Source organism: Silurus meridionalis, chromosome 16 (assembly GCF_014805685.1).
Source record: "Silurus meridionalis isolate SWU-2019-XX chromosome 16, ASM1480568v1, whole genome shotgun sequence".
Classification (NCBI taxonomy): Eukaryota; Metazoa; Chordata; class Actinopteri; order Siluriformes; family Siluridae; genus Silurus; species Silurus meridionalis.
Window position 1 is genome coordinate 3,162,501 of NC_060899.1, and position 20,000 is coordinate 3,182,500.

The 20,000-nt window shown below is 37.7% G+C and overlaps 2 protein-coding genes across 6 annotated transcripts in view; one reads left to right on the top strand and one right to left on the bottom strand.

Moving 5' to 3' along the window:
* Positions 1–18,456, top strand: part of zmp:0000000926 (ataxin-1) — a 44,961-nt gene extending 26,505 nt beyond the window's left edge. For 2 of the 5 annotated variants that reach the window (XM_046870117.1, XM_046870118.1), the window contains 2 exons: positions 12,015–13,508; positions 15,794–18,456. In XM_046870117.1, the coding sequence (XP_046726073.1) occupies positions 12,162–13,508; positions 15,794–16,336 (1,890 nt within the window). In that variant the 5' untranslated portion in view covers positions 12,015–12,161 and the 3' untranslated portion in view covers positions 16,337–18,456. Of the gene's footprint in view, positions 1–910; positions 1,225–7,482; positions 7,590–12,014; positions 13,509–15,793 lie in introns of those variants that run through there. The other 3 variants (XM_046870121.1, XM_046870120.1, XM_046870119.1) reach the window with 3 other exon arrangements.
* Positions 18,457–19,222: 766 nt separating this feature from the next.
* The window catches only part of irf10 (interferon regulatory factor 10), a 12,279-nt gene continuing 11,501 nt past the window's right edge, over positions 19,223–20,000 (bottom strand). Inside the window, exon 9 of the mRNA XM_046869321.1 lies at positions 19,223–20,000. This exon is cut by the window's right edge and continues 441 nt beyond it. The gene's annotated coding sequence lies outside the window, so the exon portion shown is untranslated.

Genomic DNA, 20,000 nt, shown 5'->3' on the forward strand with positions numbered 1-20,000 from the left:
CTTTGATACACAATAAAACTGAAAAGTAGCCAAAAAAGTCCTATAAGTAATTTAGTAATGTAGCAAAGTACATTTACTTAAATACTTTACACCACTGGATAAATTACATCACAATCTCACAATACCAAATGTAAAATGTGAAGAAAAGAAACCTCCCAAAGCAAAGACAGAATGTCAAATGAAGCCGCTAATGGATTACACACCGATGGTTGATCGGCTCTTCTACATCTTCTACAAGTTGTTGAGGAGTCCCACAAACCTGAAGAACTCCAAGTCAGAAAATAAGATGGCAAGAAAGTGGTGTATTTTTTTAAATATTTTATATTATAAGTAAAATAAAAAGCTTTTAAACGTATTTATTTAATTTGCTTTTCATTTTCAACACACAAAAAATAAGATTTTTCGTTGGTTTATTTAAGCACATAAAATGGCGCTAATGTTCTTGTCACAGTGCTGACGTTGCACCTGAATGGAATATGAGTCAAAGAGAAATGAGAAGTGTGTGGTGTAGTGGTGTGTGTGTGTGTGTGTGTGTGTGTGTGTGTGTGTGTGTGTGTGTGTGAAAGAGAGAGAGAGATAGAGTTGGAGATGCAGAGTTTTGATTTGAGTCAGTTTGTGTAGGATGAATCTTCATCTTTCTTTCGTTCTCTTTCTCTCTCTCTCTCTCTCTCTCTTTCTCTTTCCTTCTCACTCTCTCTTTCTCTCACTCTCTCCATCTCTTCTTTCACTTAATCTCGATCATCTTCCTTTTCTTGCTGTATCTCCTACAGAGTATTCATCTTGTGTGTGTGTGTGTGTGTGTGTGTGTGTGTGTGTGTGCACGTGCGTTAGAGTCCATGTGATCTACAGCCACTTAGTACAAGTGTATATGTGTGTGTGTGTGTGTGTGTGTGTTTCTCAGTGAGTAAGACGAGTGGGCGAGAGCAGCAACTGGTCTGCTGTTGCATGGCAAGATATTACTCATTTCCTTAGCTGTGTACACACACACACACACACACACACACACACACACACACACACATATTCGCTCACTCTCTTTGCAGGCTCTCAGCGTCTTGTGACTCCTTAGTTGTGTCTGTATCGGTGTGTTTGAGTGTTGGTGTGATTGTGTTGTCATCACTCTGTGTTTGTGTGTGTGTGGGGAAGCAAAGTGGGATCTGTAAGCGCGTTACACACTCGGAGAATTTTAGCCACTGCTCGGATAGCTGCTCTGCCCACTCAAAGGTCAGTCACACCATATCAGCACTCGGATGGGAAAATACACTCTCTCTCTCTCTCTCTCTCTCTCTCTCTCTCTCAGACACACACACACACCCATACAGACACACACTTGCACTCTATGTACTGTATATCATCATCAGTTTTTTGTAGGTAAATTCTGATTATATCCTGTTTGTGAAAAACTTTGTTCTCTATCTATCTATCTATCTATCTATCTATCTATCTATCTATCTATCTATCTATCTATCTATCTATCTATCTATCTATCTATCTATCTATCTATCTATCTATCTTATAATATGTTCGACCTATATTGATGTACCTTAAAGTTTGATAATCTGTTAAAACCTCGCAATTCAGTTTTGAAGTAATTAAGTAATTATATATATATATATATATACTTTATTCATTTCTGTAGTGTATTGTAGTATTTTATCCCCATTTTGACCTTTTTTTCCTCTTAAAACACTGCATTATTACCTTCAACCTTTATTATTAAAGCAGTATTGGGTGAATACATTATTAATTTTATTGCCCGAATTTTATTTTCCTGGAACTCCAGTAAAACGTCACCAATTAGAATAAAAACACACATTTCTGAAATGTTTTTATTTCCTACAATGTTCTCATTGTGTTGCTTTGCCCTGGTGACAAAACTGCTCGAAATAAATACGCTGCACTTTTTTTGCATTTTAATAATTTAACAATTTTGTTTAATGAACAAAGAATCTTAACTGATTTTCCAGGCACGTATATTGTGCAATTTCAGTGAAAGGAAATTGTCATTTTATTATGCTTGATAAATTTAAATGAAAAATGTATATAAAAAAGATCTTAAATATCACAAATGTTTTTTGTTTTTCATGGATTTCTATGTAGAATACAGATTTAGATGGTTTATAGACAATATTTCAAGCATGAAACTCAATGTTCTTTATAATCAATAAGTTTTTCCCATCTCTATTATCTACATGTATTTATTGTCCAGAAATATTTACCTAGACAATGTGTACAAAAGATTTGTGACACCGGATTGTTTTTCTAGCCTGATGTGTTTCTTCCCCAGACTGTTACCACAAACTGTATAAGGTGTCTTTGGATGTTGTTCCATAAAATTTACATTTTACTTGAACTTGGAGACCCAAATTTGTTCCAGCAAGGGAATGCCCCTGTGCATAAAACCAGCTCTATGAAGATATGCTTTACATGGGTTGGAAAATGTGGAAGATCTCCTGCTATAAACCCTATTTCACCTGATGAATCTGAATGCTGACTGCACCCCAGACCTCCTCACCTCACCTACATCAGTACCTGACTTTACACTCTTGTGGCTGAATGAGTCTCACAAATCTTCACAGAATCAAAAAGAGGTTATTATAACAATAAATAACGACGAAAAAAGTGCATACAAATCTTATGGTGTCGAAAAACCTTTGTCCATCTAGTTTATCTCCATCATGTGACCTGTCTCGCTTGTCTGCTACACTTGAAAGTAGAACTTGAAACAGGAAAACAGAGGAAAGAAAGAAACCAGAAACCCTAAAACAGAAAGTTCGAATCTCCGACAATAAAACACTTCTATTCGATGGCAATGTATATGTGTATTTATGGAAGGAGTCTCCAGTGTCAGAGGTAAAGTTGTAGCTTTCGTTTTTTTTTTCCCCACACAACGTTTTTCAGAACAGAGGAGTTGGTGTGGTCACATGACCTGCTTGAAATTTGAGCAGAGAGAGAATAAAAAGAGACAGAGAGGTGAAGGAACGACTCGTTTATGGCAGCTATAGCATTTGCAACAACAGGAAGTAATTTGACTTTTACACATCATTACATGCATACATACATATATATATATATATATATATATATATATATATATATATATATATATATATATATATATGACATCTTTTTTATTAAGGCCATTTGTGTATTTTTTATATAATATTTTGGCAATTATAAAGTATTTAGTGCACTAGAAAGGGTATATAGACTGATTTTGTCACATAAAAGTAACAGCTAGGAACAGAGCAGAGAACGGGAGATGGTTCATGCATTAATACGTAATATGATTTTTTTTTTAGATCTTATTTTTTTATTTTATGCTGGTTAAATATTCATATGTGCTTTTTGAGAACTCCATTCCATATTTTATCCCAGTTTGCTGGTATTATAACGTAGACTCTTTTAGGAAGATGTTCCACTATATTTTGTGGAGATTTCTTTGAGACTCTTTCATCCACAATGGTGTTAGTAAAGTCAGGTACTGATATAGGTGAGGTGAGAAGACCTGGGGTTCCAATAGGGTCAGATCTCTATATCAGGAGCTCTTTCACTCCAACCCATTTAAAACACTTTTCATAGAGCTATGATTTTTTTATGTCTTTTTTTAAGCCTTTAAAAGCCTTTTTAAACACAAATTATTATAAATTTGTATAAACTTTTGTTCAAAAGCATCTTCCAGAAATGTTCAGAGCAATTTGATTGCATGTATGCACAGTTGAAGAATTAAGCAAAATACACACATGCGGTTTCAAGGTATTGAATTTGTAGTGTGTATTCTGTCACTTTTTTAGGTTCTTGAGTGCTCTTGGTTTGAATTGCAACAACACTCGCAACAACTCCACCTTTTCGTCTTTCAATAAAAAATAAAAACTGTAATTCAAAGACGCAGGTCGAAGGTCATATGTTGTTACACATGGGTAACTTGGACTTTCTCAGGAAACAGTAGAGGATCTCACACTCGATCAAAGTGATCCAGATAGAAATAAAGCCCTTGAGTGGCAAATAGAAATGATGACCCAAATATGCTGCATAAATGGAATCCTGTGCACAGAGAGAGATATGCTTTCCACGGGTTGAAATAGAAAATCTCTTGCTATTGAGCTCAAGCCCTATTAAAGACCTGTGGAGTAATTGTGAATGCTGACTGCACCCCAGGTCTCCTTACATCAACCAACATCAGTACCTGAGTTTACTAACACCATTGTGGATGAACGAATCTCAAAGAAATCGCCACAAAATATAGTGGAACATCTTTCCAGAAGAGTGGGGGTTTTTATCAGACTATTTGTGGAATGGGATGTTCAAAAAGAAGTACATACTGTACCCATTCTATGGTCAGGTGTCCACAAACTTTTGTCTATACGATGAATACAGAACGGTAGGTTTGCAAAATCGTGAATGAGACCCGATTAATCTAAACGTCTCTGTTCAGACATAAAGCAGCCCATAGGAGTCCCACAAGGACTCCCATTAGTGGGGAATAAAATGTCTGTCGAGCAGCTCTGACTGTCCTTTCAGGCAGCCAGGAAAATCGATGTGTCTAGTAGATGAGTACAGACAGCAGCTTTGAAAATCGGCTTCTTTTGCCTTTTTTTTTTTAATCGACAAAGCCAAGTGTCACACTGACACACTGCAGCGATTTTAACACCTTCACTTTTAGTCTTCGGGAAATATCGCACACCTCTCACTCACACGGTTCAGATTTAGAGCTGCTGGAAATGAGGGTGATTCCCATACGCTGCTAGCACGTGATAGGAAAGTTCTAGTCAGGAGCCGGGTGAAGTAGAAGTCGGTGAGAAAACTTTGCTGAAGAAAAGAGTCTTTTTGCAAAAGAGAGCATGAGAACTTTTGCAGCAAAGTAGAGAAAATACGCAAAAACAAAATACACATTTAATACCAAAGGACTGTACATATACTGTATTGTATCACTTTAAAATACATACAAATGTCATATACACTATATGGACAAAGGTTTGTGAACCATAAGATTTCAGATTTTTTCTAAACATCCCATTCCATATTTAATCCCCCTTTGATGTTGGAATAACCTCCACTCTTCTGGGAATATGTTCCACAACATTTTGTGGTTATTTAGCCACAAAATTGTGCTTTTAGAGGATTTTATACTTGTCACATGTAACAGCACAGTGAAATTCTTTCTTTGCATATCCCAGATATGTTAGGAAGCTTGGGTCAGTGTGCAGGGTCAGCTATGATACAAAGCCCCTTATAGACAGAAGGTTTAGGGCTTTACTCAAGAGCCCAAAAGTGTCAGCTTGTTGATACTCGCGATTGAACCCCTGATTTTCCAGTAACCCTGAGCATTAACTTCCCAAATCGTTGACTTTACTAAAGCCCAAGACTTTTAGTAAAGTCAGGTGAGGTAAAGAGGACTGGGGTGCAATCAGCATTCAAATTTATCCCAAAGGTGTTCAATATCAGGAGATCTTCCACACTAACCCATGTAAATCTTCATGAAGCTGGCATTGTGTATATGAGCATTGTCATGCTAGAACAGGTTTGGGTCTCCTAGTTCAAGTGGAGAAGACATTTCTTAGTAAAGATTTCATGGTGCCCCCAACTTTGTGGTAAAACTTTGGGGAAGAACAACATGTGGCTGGAAAAGTCGGGTGTCCCAATTCTTTTGGTCAAAAGAGTACAGATAATGACACTTTTTTTTGGTGCAACATTATCAAAGAATGCATCAATTATTATATAAGAATAAAATCAATGATGAATTTATATGTATATATCAAAATATATAAATACTGTATGTTCATGGTAGTAACTTCACCCATGGAGCATCCAAAAGAAAGTATGTTTACTACAGTATATTTTCAAGCTGTTTGAAATTCTATCTTTCCGTCCATCTATCCGTGTACAACCTCACTTACCGTCACAAACCTCAATCTGTTTCATTATATAGTAAAACTACACTTTATTATCGTGACTCGATACCTATGATGAAATATTTATTTATGAAAGAGCAGGCCGTTTGTAGCAGCGAGCGCTGCTTTTTACCCATCAGCCCTCTGGTTCGAGCAGGAAAAAAGCTCTGCCATAAATAGGGGAATAAAACGAGGCCAAAAATAGAAAAGCCCGAGCGGAAATATGACTGCGTTCACCGGGGCTTTACTCATATTCATTACAAGAAAGCGCTGCGCATTTTCACTCCTGAAATGATTGTAGAACCAAAACACCTTCTTATTTAATTAACCATTTTTACTTTTACAGCCTTCCCAATTTTGATGTACGTGACATTTTCTTCTCGCAAAGAAAATTGATAGTGACAATGACTTTTAAAATTTTTTTTTAAATTCATGTACTGTAAGTTCAGATGTCGAAGTATGATAGACAATAGTTAGGCTCAGGATTGTTCGACGGTCGGATGAGGTTTCAGGAGAAACACAAAATAAAGGTTGAATCTGACCAAAACTGAACATCCAGTTTCTCTGACTAATTTCTGAAAATAACAGCGGTTACTTTGATCGAAATCAAAGCTCTGTGTTTGTGTGTGTTGTTGAATTGATGTGATGTATAAGCGTGTGTGAAAGCAAACATTTGTAACACTTTCCAGAGATTGATCAACTAGATATCTTGTTTTCCAAATTAAATTTTCCGATTGTACGCATCCAACACCTGCTGCTAAATGCTAAAATCTAACTATAAATTCTAAATTCGGCCAACACACTGAATCCGCTAACGTACAAATTTGGAATCTATGTACATGATACATATGTATATATATATATATATATATCATTAAATTAATCTACACTCAGTACCCAAGAATGAATTCTAGATCTCTAGAAATGTCTGTAAATTCGAAATATCACGTGTGTGTGTGTATTCAGACCCTTTGCATCAACAAATTTAGCTCAGGTGCCTCCCATTTCTTTTAACGTTTGCTGAGATGTTTCTACACCTTGATTGAATCCACCTGTGGTACATCAAATTGATTGGACACAAATTGGAAAGACACACACCTCTCTATAGAAGGCTTCACCAAGTACAATATGTTTAAGAGCAAAAACAATCCATGAGAGATCAGAGACAGTATTGTTACAAAGCACAGATCTGGTGAATGCTACAAAAAATTGCTGCTACACTGAAGATTTCCAAGAGCAATGTAGCCTCCATAATTCTTACATAAAAGAAGTGTGGCACAACCAGGACCCTTTTAGGAGCTGGTCACCCAACAAAACTGATCAATCAGAGGAAGTGTCTTAGCAAAAGAGTTGACCAAGTGCACAAGTCACTCTGACTGAGCTCAAGAGATCCGGTTTGGAGATGGGACATTCATCACTACAGCCCTGGGCTTTATAGCATAGTGGCTTGATGGTAATGTCCTCAATGCAAAACCCATGAAAGCCCACTTGGAGTTTGCCAACAGGCACCGGAAAGACTCTTAGATTGTGTGGAACAAGATTCTCTGTTGTGATGAAACCAAGATTGAACTCATTATAAATGTTTTTTCAGGAGGTAACCAGGCACCACTCATGACCTGCTCAAATCCATCCCCAATGTGGAGCATGACGGTGGTGGCAGCACCATGTTGTTTTTCTGCAGCGGGGCCTAGGAGACTGGTCAGTGTTAAGCAGAACCTGAATGAAGCAAAGTACAAAGATATCCTCAATAAAAACCTGTTCCACAGAGCTCAGGTCCTCAGTCTGGGATGAAAGTTCTCCTACATGAAAACAACCCTAAGCACACAGTACTGAGTAAAGGCTCTGAATACTTATGTACATGTCATATTTCAGGTTTTTTATAAATAGTGCATTTCTGTTTGACTATTTTTATTAAAAATATAGAAAAATCAATATAAAAGAGGCAAACTTACAACCTTCAATGCAACACACATTTATTCACAAAGTCCTTTTTTTAGTCAGATATAAAAAATAAACTGAAAAATACTGAAAAATTCTTTTTAATTACTAAACATTTATGTTACCGATGGGCCAAGTCTCAAATCAAGCACCAAAATCCGGCGTGATGTGAATTTTCTTCTTTCGGCTTCTCCCATTAGTGGTCTCTACACCGGATCATCCGTCTCCAAAACCCCCTGTCCTCTACATCTGCCCTTTTTTAAACCAACTACTTGCATGTCTTCCCTCACCACTTCCATAAAACTCCTCCTTGGTCTTTCTCTTTTCCTCCTTTCCTCTCGGCTCCATCCTCAGCGTTCTCCTACCGATAATTTACATAATTAATTTAAAAAATGTACAAGAATATTTTGCCTTCATGCTCTATGTTGAGTTTAGTTTCACTAATAATAAACATACATTTGCATAAAGCATTCATATTTGTCCATGCACATATTGATTAGAGTATTGAAAACTAGAGAAGCTGGTGTTGGATCTATGATGATCGCAAATGTTGAGCTATTTTATGAGTTGCTCAGTAGCTCCTGGTTTCATAATCTCAAATGACTGTAAAAGACTGTAGAAAGATCATTACTCATAATCTCACACTCCAGTGCTCATGTTAGTTCTCACTCTCCTGTGTCTGTATTGTTTAAAGACTATAATCACAGTCTTGATGTCAACCAAATGAGGATGGGTTCCCCTTTTGAGTCTGGTTCCTCTCAAGGTTTCTTCCTCATCTAAGGGAGTTTTTCCTTCACCACAGTTGCCATGGCTGCTCATCAGGGATAAACACACATCGTTTTAAATTCTGTAAAGCTGCTTTGAGAAAATGTCTGTTGTGAAAAGCGCAGTAGAAATAAACTTGACTTGACTTGAAAAGTATTAATTTTATCTACATTTAGAACAGATAAAAATGTGTAAATAAGTTGCGATTAATCACAAGTTAACTCATGACAATCAGGTACACCCTAAGTGAACATGTTAAAAACTGTGTCCAAAGTGTGAATATTTTGTGTGAACACCGTTGTTATCCAGCACTGTCTTAATCCTCCTGTGCATGGAATTCACCAGCGCTGCAAGGGTTGTTGCTGGGATCCTCTTCCATAATGACATCACGGAGCTGCTGGATGTTAGACATAGCACTTCTTCACCTTTTGCTTGAGGATACCCCACAGGTGCTCAATAGGTTTTAGGTCTGGAGACATACTTGGCCACTTCATCACCTTCACACTCAGCAAGGCAGTTGGAAACTGACATTTAGCCGAATATTTGAAGGGAGGGCATCATGTTCTGCTTCAGAATGTCACAGTACATTTTGGAATCCATGTTTCCCTCAATAAACCGTGGCTCCCCAGTACCAGCAGCACTCATGCAGCCCCAGACCACGATGTGACCACTACCCTGGTTGACTGTAGGCAAAACACAATTTTCATGGTTCCCCTCACCAGGGAGTCGCCACACATGCTGGACACCATCTGAGCCAAACAAGTTTATCTTAGTTTTATCAGAACACAGGACATGGTTCCAGTAATTCATGCTCTTGGACAGATTGTCTTCAGAAAACTGTTTGCAGGCTTTCTTGTGAGCCAGTTTCAGAAGAGGCTTCCTTCTGGGATGACAGCCATGCACACTGACTTGTTGCAACCTCTAAAGCAATGCTGGAGCACTCATACGTCTATATCTTTTTGATGCAACTTCTGCATCTGACACACAGCACAAGAAGATGTTACAGATCTTTTGGAGAGCAACAATTCTAATTCTTAAATCCTTAGAGACTCTTTACAATAAGTGCAAGTTGAACATCCAGTGGTTAGTATGAGGGAATTGTACTCAAAGCACCTGCACTAATACAAAATACACAAATATATGTATGGTGTATGGTGTATGTTCCTGTCAAGCAGACAAAAACATGAACATGATGAATAGGACATGTGGCTTTGCATGGTTAAATGATGAAGAGCTATTATCCCTTGAGGTGTACTCACATTTTCAGAGGACATCAAATCTGTGCTGCTATACAAGCTCCACATTGACTAAACTATAGCCAAGTTTAATTTCTATAATATTGTTCCTCGAGAAGATACTAAAATGGTTGCTGTAATGTGAGGGGTGTACTCACTTTTGTGTATATATATATATATATATATATATATATATATATATATATATATATATATATATATATACAACAGGTTTGGGCCTCCTATTTCTACTATATTCAAAGACATCATATACAATTGTGTGCCTCCTACAGCGTGGTTATTTAAGTTACTACAGTTCCTTCCTGTCAGCTCGAACCACACCGGCCATTCTCCTCTGACCTCATAAACAACTTTCCACATTCACATGTATGCAACTTTCACCTGCTAGATGTTTCGTGTTTTTCATACCGGTTTCTATAACCTCTACCAGAGACTGCTCTGGATGAAAATCACAGTTTCTGAAAGTCAGTAAGAGGAAATGTTTCCTTCAGTTTGATGCTTGATAAAGAAAAAAATCCCCAAAGTTGGTGGCCTATTGACGATTTTGTATACTGAGTTGCCGCCACATGGTTGGTGGATTGCATGAATGAGCAGGAGTGTGTGTGAATAATAAAGTGACCGGTGAGTGAAAGCTATATCACTTATTACAAATGCTGGACTTGCTCACTGTCGCTAGTTTATTGAGTCGAACTTTAGAGTGTTGAATGGAAGAGTGTGTGTTGTGTGTCTCAAACTTGTATCCCCGTGTAACCTCCTCTCACACACTCTCTTGAATGTATGGACTCAGTTTCCATGGCGACAGCGGCGGAGCTGTAGACGGAGGAGCAGATGTGGCGTCGAAACATCAGAGAGTTTAATTTAGAGACATTAGAGAAACTCCCACACACATTCACACACACAGACACACACATACATACAGACAGACATACACACTAAGCAATAAAATATAAACACAACTCTTTCCCTGTCTGACTTTCCCTCTCTCTTAGCTTTCTCATTTATCTATCTATCTCTCCCAGCTTTCTCTTTTAGCCTTTGTCTTTCTCCATCCTTTTAATCCATCTCTTTCATTCTCTCTCTCTCGTTCACACCACTCCGGCTCCTTCTCTTCGTGCATGTACCCTTTGCTCTTCTGCTACCATCTTTTTTTTTTCTTTTTACATTCCATCTTTGTCATTTCTACCCATTCTGGTTTTCTCTCTCTCTCTCTCTCTCTCTCTCTCTCTCTCTCTCTCTCTTTCTGTCTTTCTTTCTCTCTCTCATTTCGCGCAAACTCCCCCGCACACCCTGTGGCGAGCTTATGGCAATCAAGGGTGGGTGGTGAGCAGCCCGTTCAATCGCTACGGTAACGGTGACTGACAGCTGGACCCAATGGTGTGAAGTGTGTGTGTGTGTGTGTGTGTGTGTACACGGTGTCTGTGAAGGGTGTGCGTCTGTGTGTGAAATGTGTGAAGTGTTCCCGCGGATGGTGACGACTTGTCGGATTCCCACTTTGCTGAAGAAACGATCTGAAAAAAACTTATCTGCATTTTTCCTCGAAGAAGAGCAGGCATATTGCCTCCTGTAGTGTGTGTGTGTGTGTGTGTGTGTGTGTGTGTGTGTGTGTTGTGTCAGGTATGGATCTGAGTGTTTGTTAGCACATTGTTGTTGTGGGAATCACATGGAAGTTATATTTAGATCTGTTCAGAGGCTCAAGTATGGTCTAGATCGTTTTTTTGGCCACTTTATTTTCACGATACACTCTGTCTTTCCCCCTATCCATCTATCTATCTGACACTCTTGCACTCTTCGTCTCACATTGCAAACTCTGGATGGAAAGTGTTTCATTAAAATCCCTCACCACACCAGAGCTTTAGATCTGCGACACTAAGAAGTGACCACATAATAATCACTGTCAGGGAAACCTACAGCACTTGTAACCCGTGACATTCGTATGACTGTGTATATGTACGATATGTTTGCTTCCCTTTCCCCCCAAAATGTCAGCCAAGTAAGCCAAGAAACGATTTGTGCAAAGAGTTTTTTTTTGTGGAACACCTCATTTCTAGATTCATCGCATTCAATCTGATATGGAGACGTGCAGACTAGCTTATGTGGTTTCTGAGACATATCATATATTGAAACAAATAAAACTCACTCGTTCTCTTTTCTTTCTCTTTCTCAGGTGAGCAATTCTGAGCGCAGGTCCGAGTGAATTGCTATCTTTTGCGTGATGCTGTTCAGCCGAGAATCTTGTCACCATCCGGACCCCTCGTTCTCCCCATCAGCCCATGTGACCTAGTTTTGGCCCCTCAGGCCTGGGGGAGACCCCATGAATCCCAGCCTCCCCCCGAAAAAGCGCGAGACCTGGCAAGGCTCGTCAGAACAGCGGCCCGCGGAGGACGAGTTCAAATACCCAGCGCCACTTCGACCCAGGAGACATCACCTTTCCGAAGGGAGGGAGAGTGAACCACGTGGTGAAAAAGAACTGCTTCCACCTCCTCCACCTCCACCCCCACTTCCACTTCATACCCTTCCATTCTCCCTATCGTGGCAGCTGCCATACCACTCACCGCTTCTCCCCCACTACCTTTCTGGTCAGGTGAGAGAACGTCATGGCTCGGGTTCACCATCCTGGAGAGATCGATCAAGTGGACGAAGGTCGGAAGGTGAAACAGAGCCACTTCCTCACCACTCCCGTTGGCTGCGAGCTGGAATCAATTCCCATGATTTGCATCCATCCATGTCGATGCCTACATACAAGAGCAATTATGCAGTCGATTCCAGGGACATGTGGCCCTATTTCGGGCATACGCGGCGAGACTATGGCTCCTCTCTCTACCCTTCATCGTCCCCCTCACACCTTTCTCCACAAACCCCATTCTACCAGAATGATTTTCACTTGGAAAGCAGGCTCAGGTGCTCAAGCAGGAGACCCAATGGTCTCGATGGACAAGGTATTCGATCTGAATCGAGTGGAAGGGCGGAAAGTGGGAATGACCCTCAATCCAGAGTTGGCAGTTCACACTCGAATGGAAGGAAGAGGAATCCGGAAGATCTGATCGGGCACGAAAGAAGGAGGGTATCTCCATCCCAGACGGGTCCTAATGCACATTCCTTCCATCACCATACAGACAGGGACACTCTGGCAATCTTAAAACCTCCAACTCCCCACACCTCGGAAACACGGAAGACAAAGGCTCCTCATGAACCTTCCGCTTTAACTGCCTCCCAACCAGGAGCTCAGATCTACTATGCTTTGGGGTCCCTGTACCCCTCGGTTCAACACAACCCTCAGGCATACCCCAGTTTCAATCCCTCAGGTTCTCCTTCCCCTCTGAGGAACTCCCAGCACTCTCCTCATGGTCAGCACAATAACCATGGGGTCCAACAGGAGCGAGAACTTTTACCAGGATCCTGTCGAGCCTCTGTTTCAGTCCTCCGTGGTCCTGACCCGCCAACAAGTGCAGTCCTACCTCATTTTGTCAAGGGTTCTCTTATTGAGTTGGCCGGAGGCCGTCTGAAAAGGGTGGAAGAGCTACAGACAGAGGATTTCCTGCACAGCGCTGACACCACACCAGAGTTCCACCTGAGTACCTGCACCATCCTGCTCATCTCACCTGGGCCCAATAACGGCTTCAATCATCTGCAGGTTTTGCTCACTGACCGCAACACTCAGGTTAGTCCAGACGTGAGTGACAGACAAATATTAACCTAACTGTTAAACCAGTGTATATAGGTAGAAACGTCTAAATTATTTTATATGCTCATTAAGGGTTCGTCCAGGGGGTTCTAAGAGTTAAACCTTTTCAAGAAATATCTCTGGTTTCAGGTACAACAGAATTCCTTATGGGGCTTTCAGGAACAGCCAAAGAACATTTTGGGGTAAAAGATTAAACTATAGCAGACTTTTTTGTTGCATTTTAAACAGACAAATATATTTATTAGAATAGTTATTTCGTCAGTAGTTTGCATACCAGTATAGCACTATCGAGAAAATCTATACCATAGGGTAAGCGTGTTTTCACTGATACACCAGATAAGCCACCAACTTATAAAGACTCATAAATTATGGTTTGTTCGCCTTCCAACTTTTCGAGCTGCAATGTATCTCTAGATATGACCACACGAAAAAGTTTCCATTTAAAAATTAATATTTTTCTTTCCGTTTTGGCCTTTTTGTCCCCACATGGAAGGAAATTGGAGACTTTTAAAAACAATGACGCATTGTTAGTAATTGGCGTGGCGTTTCAAATTGCTGGAAAGCAAATAAATGCAAGGTGGAAATGACACACATTGAAGCCTCTTACGTTTTGCTCATGCGCAATTGTTGCATAATCGTTTTTTTTTTTTCAGATTTTTGAAAGAACAACTTTTAGGAAATGATTGGAATTGTTAGTGTGGACGCAAAACTTTTTTAGAAGAAAACACAGTTTTCACATTTCAGTAATGTCAATAAATTTATTACTATCTTCTGATGTAATAAATCGAAGTTATAATGATTTCTAAATGCATTTTTATTTGTTAATTCTTTTTTTTTTGTCATGTGTAAAGCATAAGGTTATTTCTCACATTTTTGTGTGATCACACGTTACTCAAAATATGTCTCAAGTTTACTTGAATTCACTTGTTCAGTCACAGAGCTCGATAATTCACCTTTTGTGCTGTATAACCACACGTGAAGAACATAGAACCATGTAAAAAAAAGATATATGCATTACAATTTCAGAATGACAAATTAGGTTTCTCTGGGTAAATGATTAATAGAGAAACCTCAGCATGGTTCCACTGTATATTATTTGCATTTTTTAAATAAGGATCTTGACAACATACTGCACTGAAATCGTGCTTCTGTTTAAATGACACTGATTTATACATGCATCATTTCCATCACTGAATATAGAAACCCAAAGCAAAGCAAAAAAAAATATGTTAAAATTATTCCTTTTTTACACAAAAGTGTGCAAAAACATCACTGTTCATATGGAGTGATTGTAGGCTGATTAGGAACAGGTGGGTTTGATTACAAGTCTGGGGGAATTAGAATTAAAGGGATGGGTCATATGCCTGGGATTGGAGTTTGATCAGACATTAGAGTTTTGCCCTTTATTCCCATGGAAACTGGGTAAATTAATGGTAAAGTTTAGCATATGGAAATGTTCATGTAATAAAAAAAAAAATTTGCATTCATATTTAACCACTTTGTTTTTAACAGATTTATAAGAAGGGTATTGGTGCACAGGCCAGAAATCTGAAAAATTCCCATGCTTAAGTTTCCAATTAAAATTGATTAGCTTTTATTCCCGAATTAAACTTCCTAGAATATTTATTTTTCTTGGATTTCTAAAATAAAGTTCCTGGGCTAATATTTCTAAAGTTGTTGGGCTTCGGTTCTTAAATTTAAATTTCTGCACAAAAAAATTTTTTTTAATTGGTTTCTGGCTAAAAAAAGTTCCTAAAATGTGTTCAGCTTTTTCATTTTTTCTTGGCCTAGATTCTTGCAGCTACTGTATTTATGTTTTTAAACTAAAGCTCCTAAGTGAAAGTGGAAGGTTTCGATTTCTATTCTGGGCTAAGTTTCTTGAGTTAAAGTTTCCCGGCTATGGTTCCTGAACTAGTTCCTGTACTGTTAAAATTCTGAGGATTAGGTTTCTGTCTTTAGGTTCCTAAACAAAAGTTCCTGCAATTTAGATTCCTGAAATAAAGTTCCTGGACTGTTTTATGGGTAAAGTCCCTGAGTTTAGATTTCTGCACTAATTTTCCTGTGCTGTTCATGAGGTATAATACCTGGGTATAAGTTTCGGGAATAATGCTCCTGTGATAAGGGGTTTTAACTTTAGCTTTTACTGTAAATTCCCAGGAAAAAAATATCTTTGAAAAATGAATGAAAAGTCACTGAAAATTCATTGTTTTAAAATTTTGTTCAAGTACCAGGCGAGCTGATTTGATGATTTCTCTTGGCAGGAATTTCTCACGGTTTTGGAGGAGTATCCATTTTTTGTGCAGGACAGAGGCTGGTCTTCATGCAGTCCTCAGAGGAGCGCCGAGCTCTACGGCCTCCACTGTCGCCAGCTCAGTCCAGGAGATGTCTGCCTGGCTTTAACCCCCACGCCAACCTCGGTGCCCCCAACAACAGCAACAACCCTGACAACAATGCCCAAGTCACTGACTCCAGTGGCCACCTCAGCCTCTTCAGTGACCTCGACACTGACCTCATCAACCCCGTTGTTGACCTCGTTACCCCCACCAATCACCTCGTCAATCCAGATGCCCGCCTCGCTGCAACAAGACTCATGCAGTCGTATTTCTGCAGGATCAGAGACTAGCACACACAGATCTGACAGAACGGCTCCGCCTCTTGCCCCATCACTTCTGTCTGATTCCCGGCGGGAGATCCAGGATAAGCCACGCTCCCGCAAGAGACGCTGGTCTGCCCCCGAGTTACATGAAGAAAATAGGAGCTGCACAGATTTACCTCAAGGATGTAAACGAATGAGACAGCAGTAAGTGCTCAGTGAGTCTGAGTTCACGACCAAGAAGTGCTTCTTAATTCATCACTTATCAACAATTATTCCTTAGTTTTTCAGGATTGTTAAATAAATCCAAGGTTTGACAATGAAAAGGTGCAATCTGAGTGACTTCACTGGTCATTTGATGTTTTACTTCCTGAAAACTACTGATTTTATGGCACTAAAATTAAAAATTTTAATGTTTTGCATTTTACGTACTGTATTTCCCTTTCTATTTGATAATGAGTCAAAAGCATCATCGGTTATATAAATATCTTCAAATACAGTGGGATCATTTGGCAAAATGTATTTTTTTTTTTTATATGAATTTATGAAATTTATACTACATCAATTATTCTATACAGATTGGTCAGGGAAATTTTGACATTTTTAAAATTTATGACATTAATGCTACAAAATGTTTGCTAAACTACAACAGCTTCCTAAATTTAAATTACCGGATTAGCTCCCCGAACTAAAATGATTGGGATTAGCCTTCTGAAATAAAGTTATTGGGGTTAGTCTCCTAAACTAAATTAGTTGGGATTCGCTTCATGAACAAAAGTTAGTGGAATTATCTCCCTGAATTAAAGTTAGTGGGATTGGATCCATGAACTAAAGTTGCTGGATTAGCTCTATTAACTAAAGTAAGTGGGATTAGCTTCCTGTATTAAAGCTACTAGGATTAGCTTCCTGAACTAAAAAATATATGTTTACACTGTATTAATAAATGTTTGTGCACACCTAAGCACAAAATTGGTACATATTTTTGAACATCCCATTCCACATTCCACGAATTCAAGAAACAAACAATATAAACGTCAAATTATTAACCATCAACTTTACACTGTACCAAAACCTCAGATTTTTGTCACAACAAAAGATAACCGTATTTTCCAATGTTTTTTCCATCATATTCACCACAACTGAAGCAGAACAAAAAAAAAAAAACACAAAATGAGTTTGTGAAGTGATGACATTCTGAAACACTTCTTGGTGGAACATTTGCACAGAGAGTTCACAGAGTCATGTGAGGACTTGAACTCAAACAGATCATTCGTGACCCCACGGTTACTTTGGAAGAGCCATACGTGTTTTTGTGTTTATTAGGTAAAACGGGTTTTGGAAAGAAGGACAAAAGGAGAAAAAAAAAAAAACGAAAAACAGCAACAACAACAACAACAACGCAATGCTAGTGATGCACAGTCTGACTTTAAGTCTTTTGAGACAATCAAACTCGCCTGTTGCCACGTCTGTTTTTCGGTGTACTTTCTCTGCAGGGTATCTCTTTTCAGTCAGTATTATAATGGAAAAATATTGAATATCGATATTGGGGGAAAAAAATGATATATAATTATATTATTAGTTCTATATTATACAGGTGTTACATATGAATATGCTACAAAAAAAAGTATGACAAATATGATGACAAGCGTTAATGGTTACTTTTTTTTCCGCAACAGTTTTTTTTTTTTTTTTTAACGCTTCTTAACCGAGCTTTGGCTCTCGAGGTGAATGTATACAGATTTTTTGCTTCACAGTGCGAGGTCCAAATGCGAGTTCACTGCAGCATTACGGTCCGATGTGTGGGTAAAAAAAAAAAAAAACGGAAAAAACACTAAAAAGGAGGAAAGAAAGAAAAAACAAAGAGAAGAAGATTCCTGTGGGTTGTCCGTTGGTGTTTTTCCATGAGAAAGGGTTTAAAGGTGCTAATAACATGTTGGAATGTGATGCTTATGTGGGTGCACTTGACCTCGTGATGTGCTTTCGAATTTTTATTTTCCCCCCATATTTCCCCACTCTCTTTATTTTTCTGTACGATATCAAAGCAGGAGGGGGGGGGGATAAGATATTGAAAAAAAAAATTAAACTCAGATACGGGTATTTGTTCTTGATCAAGCACACTCTTTCCCTTTCTGTTTTTTATTATTTTTAAAGAATTTCATTTTTTTTTCATTTTTTTTTTCGTGGTGTTTGTTATTTTTCCAGAGGAAAAAAAAGAGAGGATTGTTATTTTTTTCCTTTATAAATGTATAGCTATGAAAATTGTATATTTTTCAAACTTGTGAGACTGTACAACAGTGTTCGCTAGAAATAAAAGAATGCTTTATAGATTTAGATGGAGTCAGATTTTATTCTTTTTTTTATAAAAAAAAATAAATCAATGATGAGGCCACAAAGGAGTTGCTGAATGAATAAATACATTTTTTTGGATTGTCATGTTAGCAGAAAAGTTTTTTCACAGTTGTTTAGTTTGCACCATGTGATTGTACAGTAAAATGCGCTAAAACAAACATTGATTTTTACAGTATAAATTGCAAAAGAAGAAATAAAAAGAAAGTAATAGCCACCTGGTATAAAGAAAAGGTTAAACTGGTACTCTACAATGAGCCAAATACTAATATGATTAACAATTAGCTGAAAATTAGCAAAAAGTTAAAAATAGTTTAAAATCCATATTGTTTTCCCATCCTGGTAAAAAAGCAGGACAGAAAAAAAAAAAAAAAAAAAAAAAGAAAAAGGAAAAAAAATATATATATATATATATATATATATATATATATATATATATATATATATATATATATATATATATATATATATTGTAGTTTAGCTTATATTAGCCAGAGCTATCTTGCTGGCTAGTTCAAGCTGTGTTTGTTTTTTTAACATGCCATAGCAATTAATAAATGTATGAGCTGCAATTTATTATTTCCTTGGATACTTGTTCGGTCAGAGTTAAATAGAAACCTCACAATTCCCATAAGTACTCGAATTTCCTTTTTAGATGTCGAAAAGAAATGAATATTAGCAACATTTAGGGCTAAAATTACCCTTCAAATAGTACCTGGTACCATTTGGTCAAAATTAGCATGATGCTATAGAGATGATACATTTTTTATTTTATTTTTCGTCAGTTGTACCACAAAAGAAGAAATACTGTCCTATTTGTGAACATTACTCTTGTTTTTCCTTTGCCATGATTATATCTATTTATATACTTGTCTAAATTTTCCAACTGTAAACGATGCAATTTTTCACAATATTTACAGTCACAAAGCATTTTCTGAGTTTTTCACAAAATAAGTTCAAAATATAAAAACAATACAGACTTTCCTCAGAATAAAAACCCTATCATGCTAACATGGCTAGCATTAAAAGAAAACCAGTAGATAGTTAGAAGAAAGCAGTCAATTTGAAATAGCCATTTAATATATTATATATTCATTTTATTTTTTTAATAAATTATATATGTGTAGCCTACGAAGTAACACATCTTTATAGCCTTGGTGAAACTAGCAAATTAGCCTTATACAATCTGCATGTTCTTAGTTCATTCACATTGAGCAATGTTAGCATGTTTGTTGAACTAGCATTAGAATTCTATTAAAAAAATTAGCCCGGTTAATTCTATACAGTTTACCAGAATGCTAACATAGTTCATATTTTTTTTTTACTGAAAGAAACATTCCATTTGTATTTATTGCAATAAAATAAAATAAATTAGTTTGAGTTATTTTATTGATTATAATTGATAGTCAAAACTATTCTTTTAGAATAATATTGTCTAAACATGCTACATTAGGCTAAGAGTAACTAAGAGTAACAGAAAGCTAGCAATTATGCACTAATAGGTAATTTACCATGTGAGGAAACTGGAC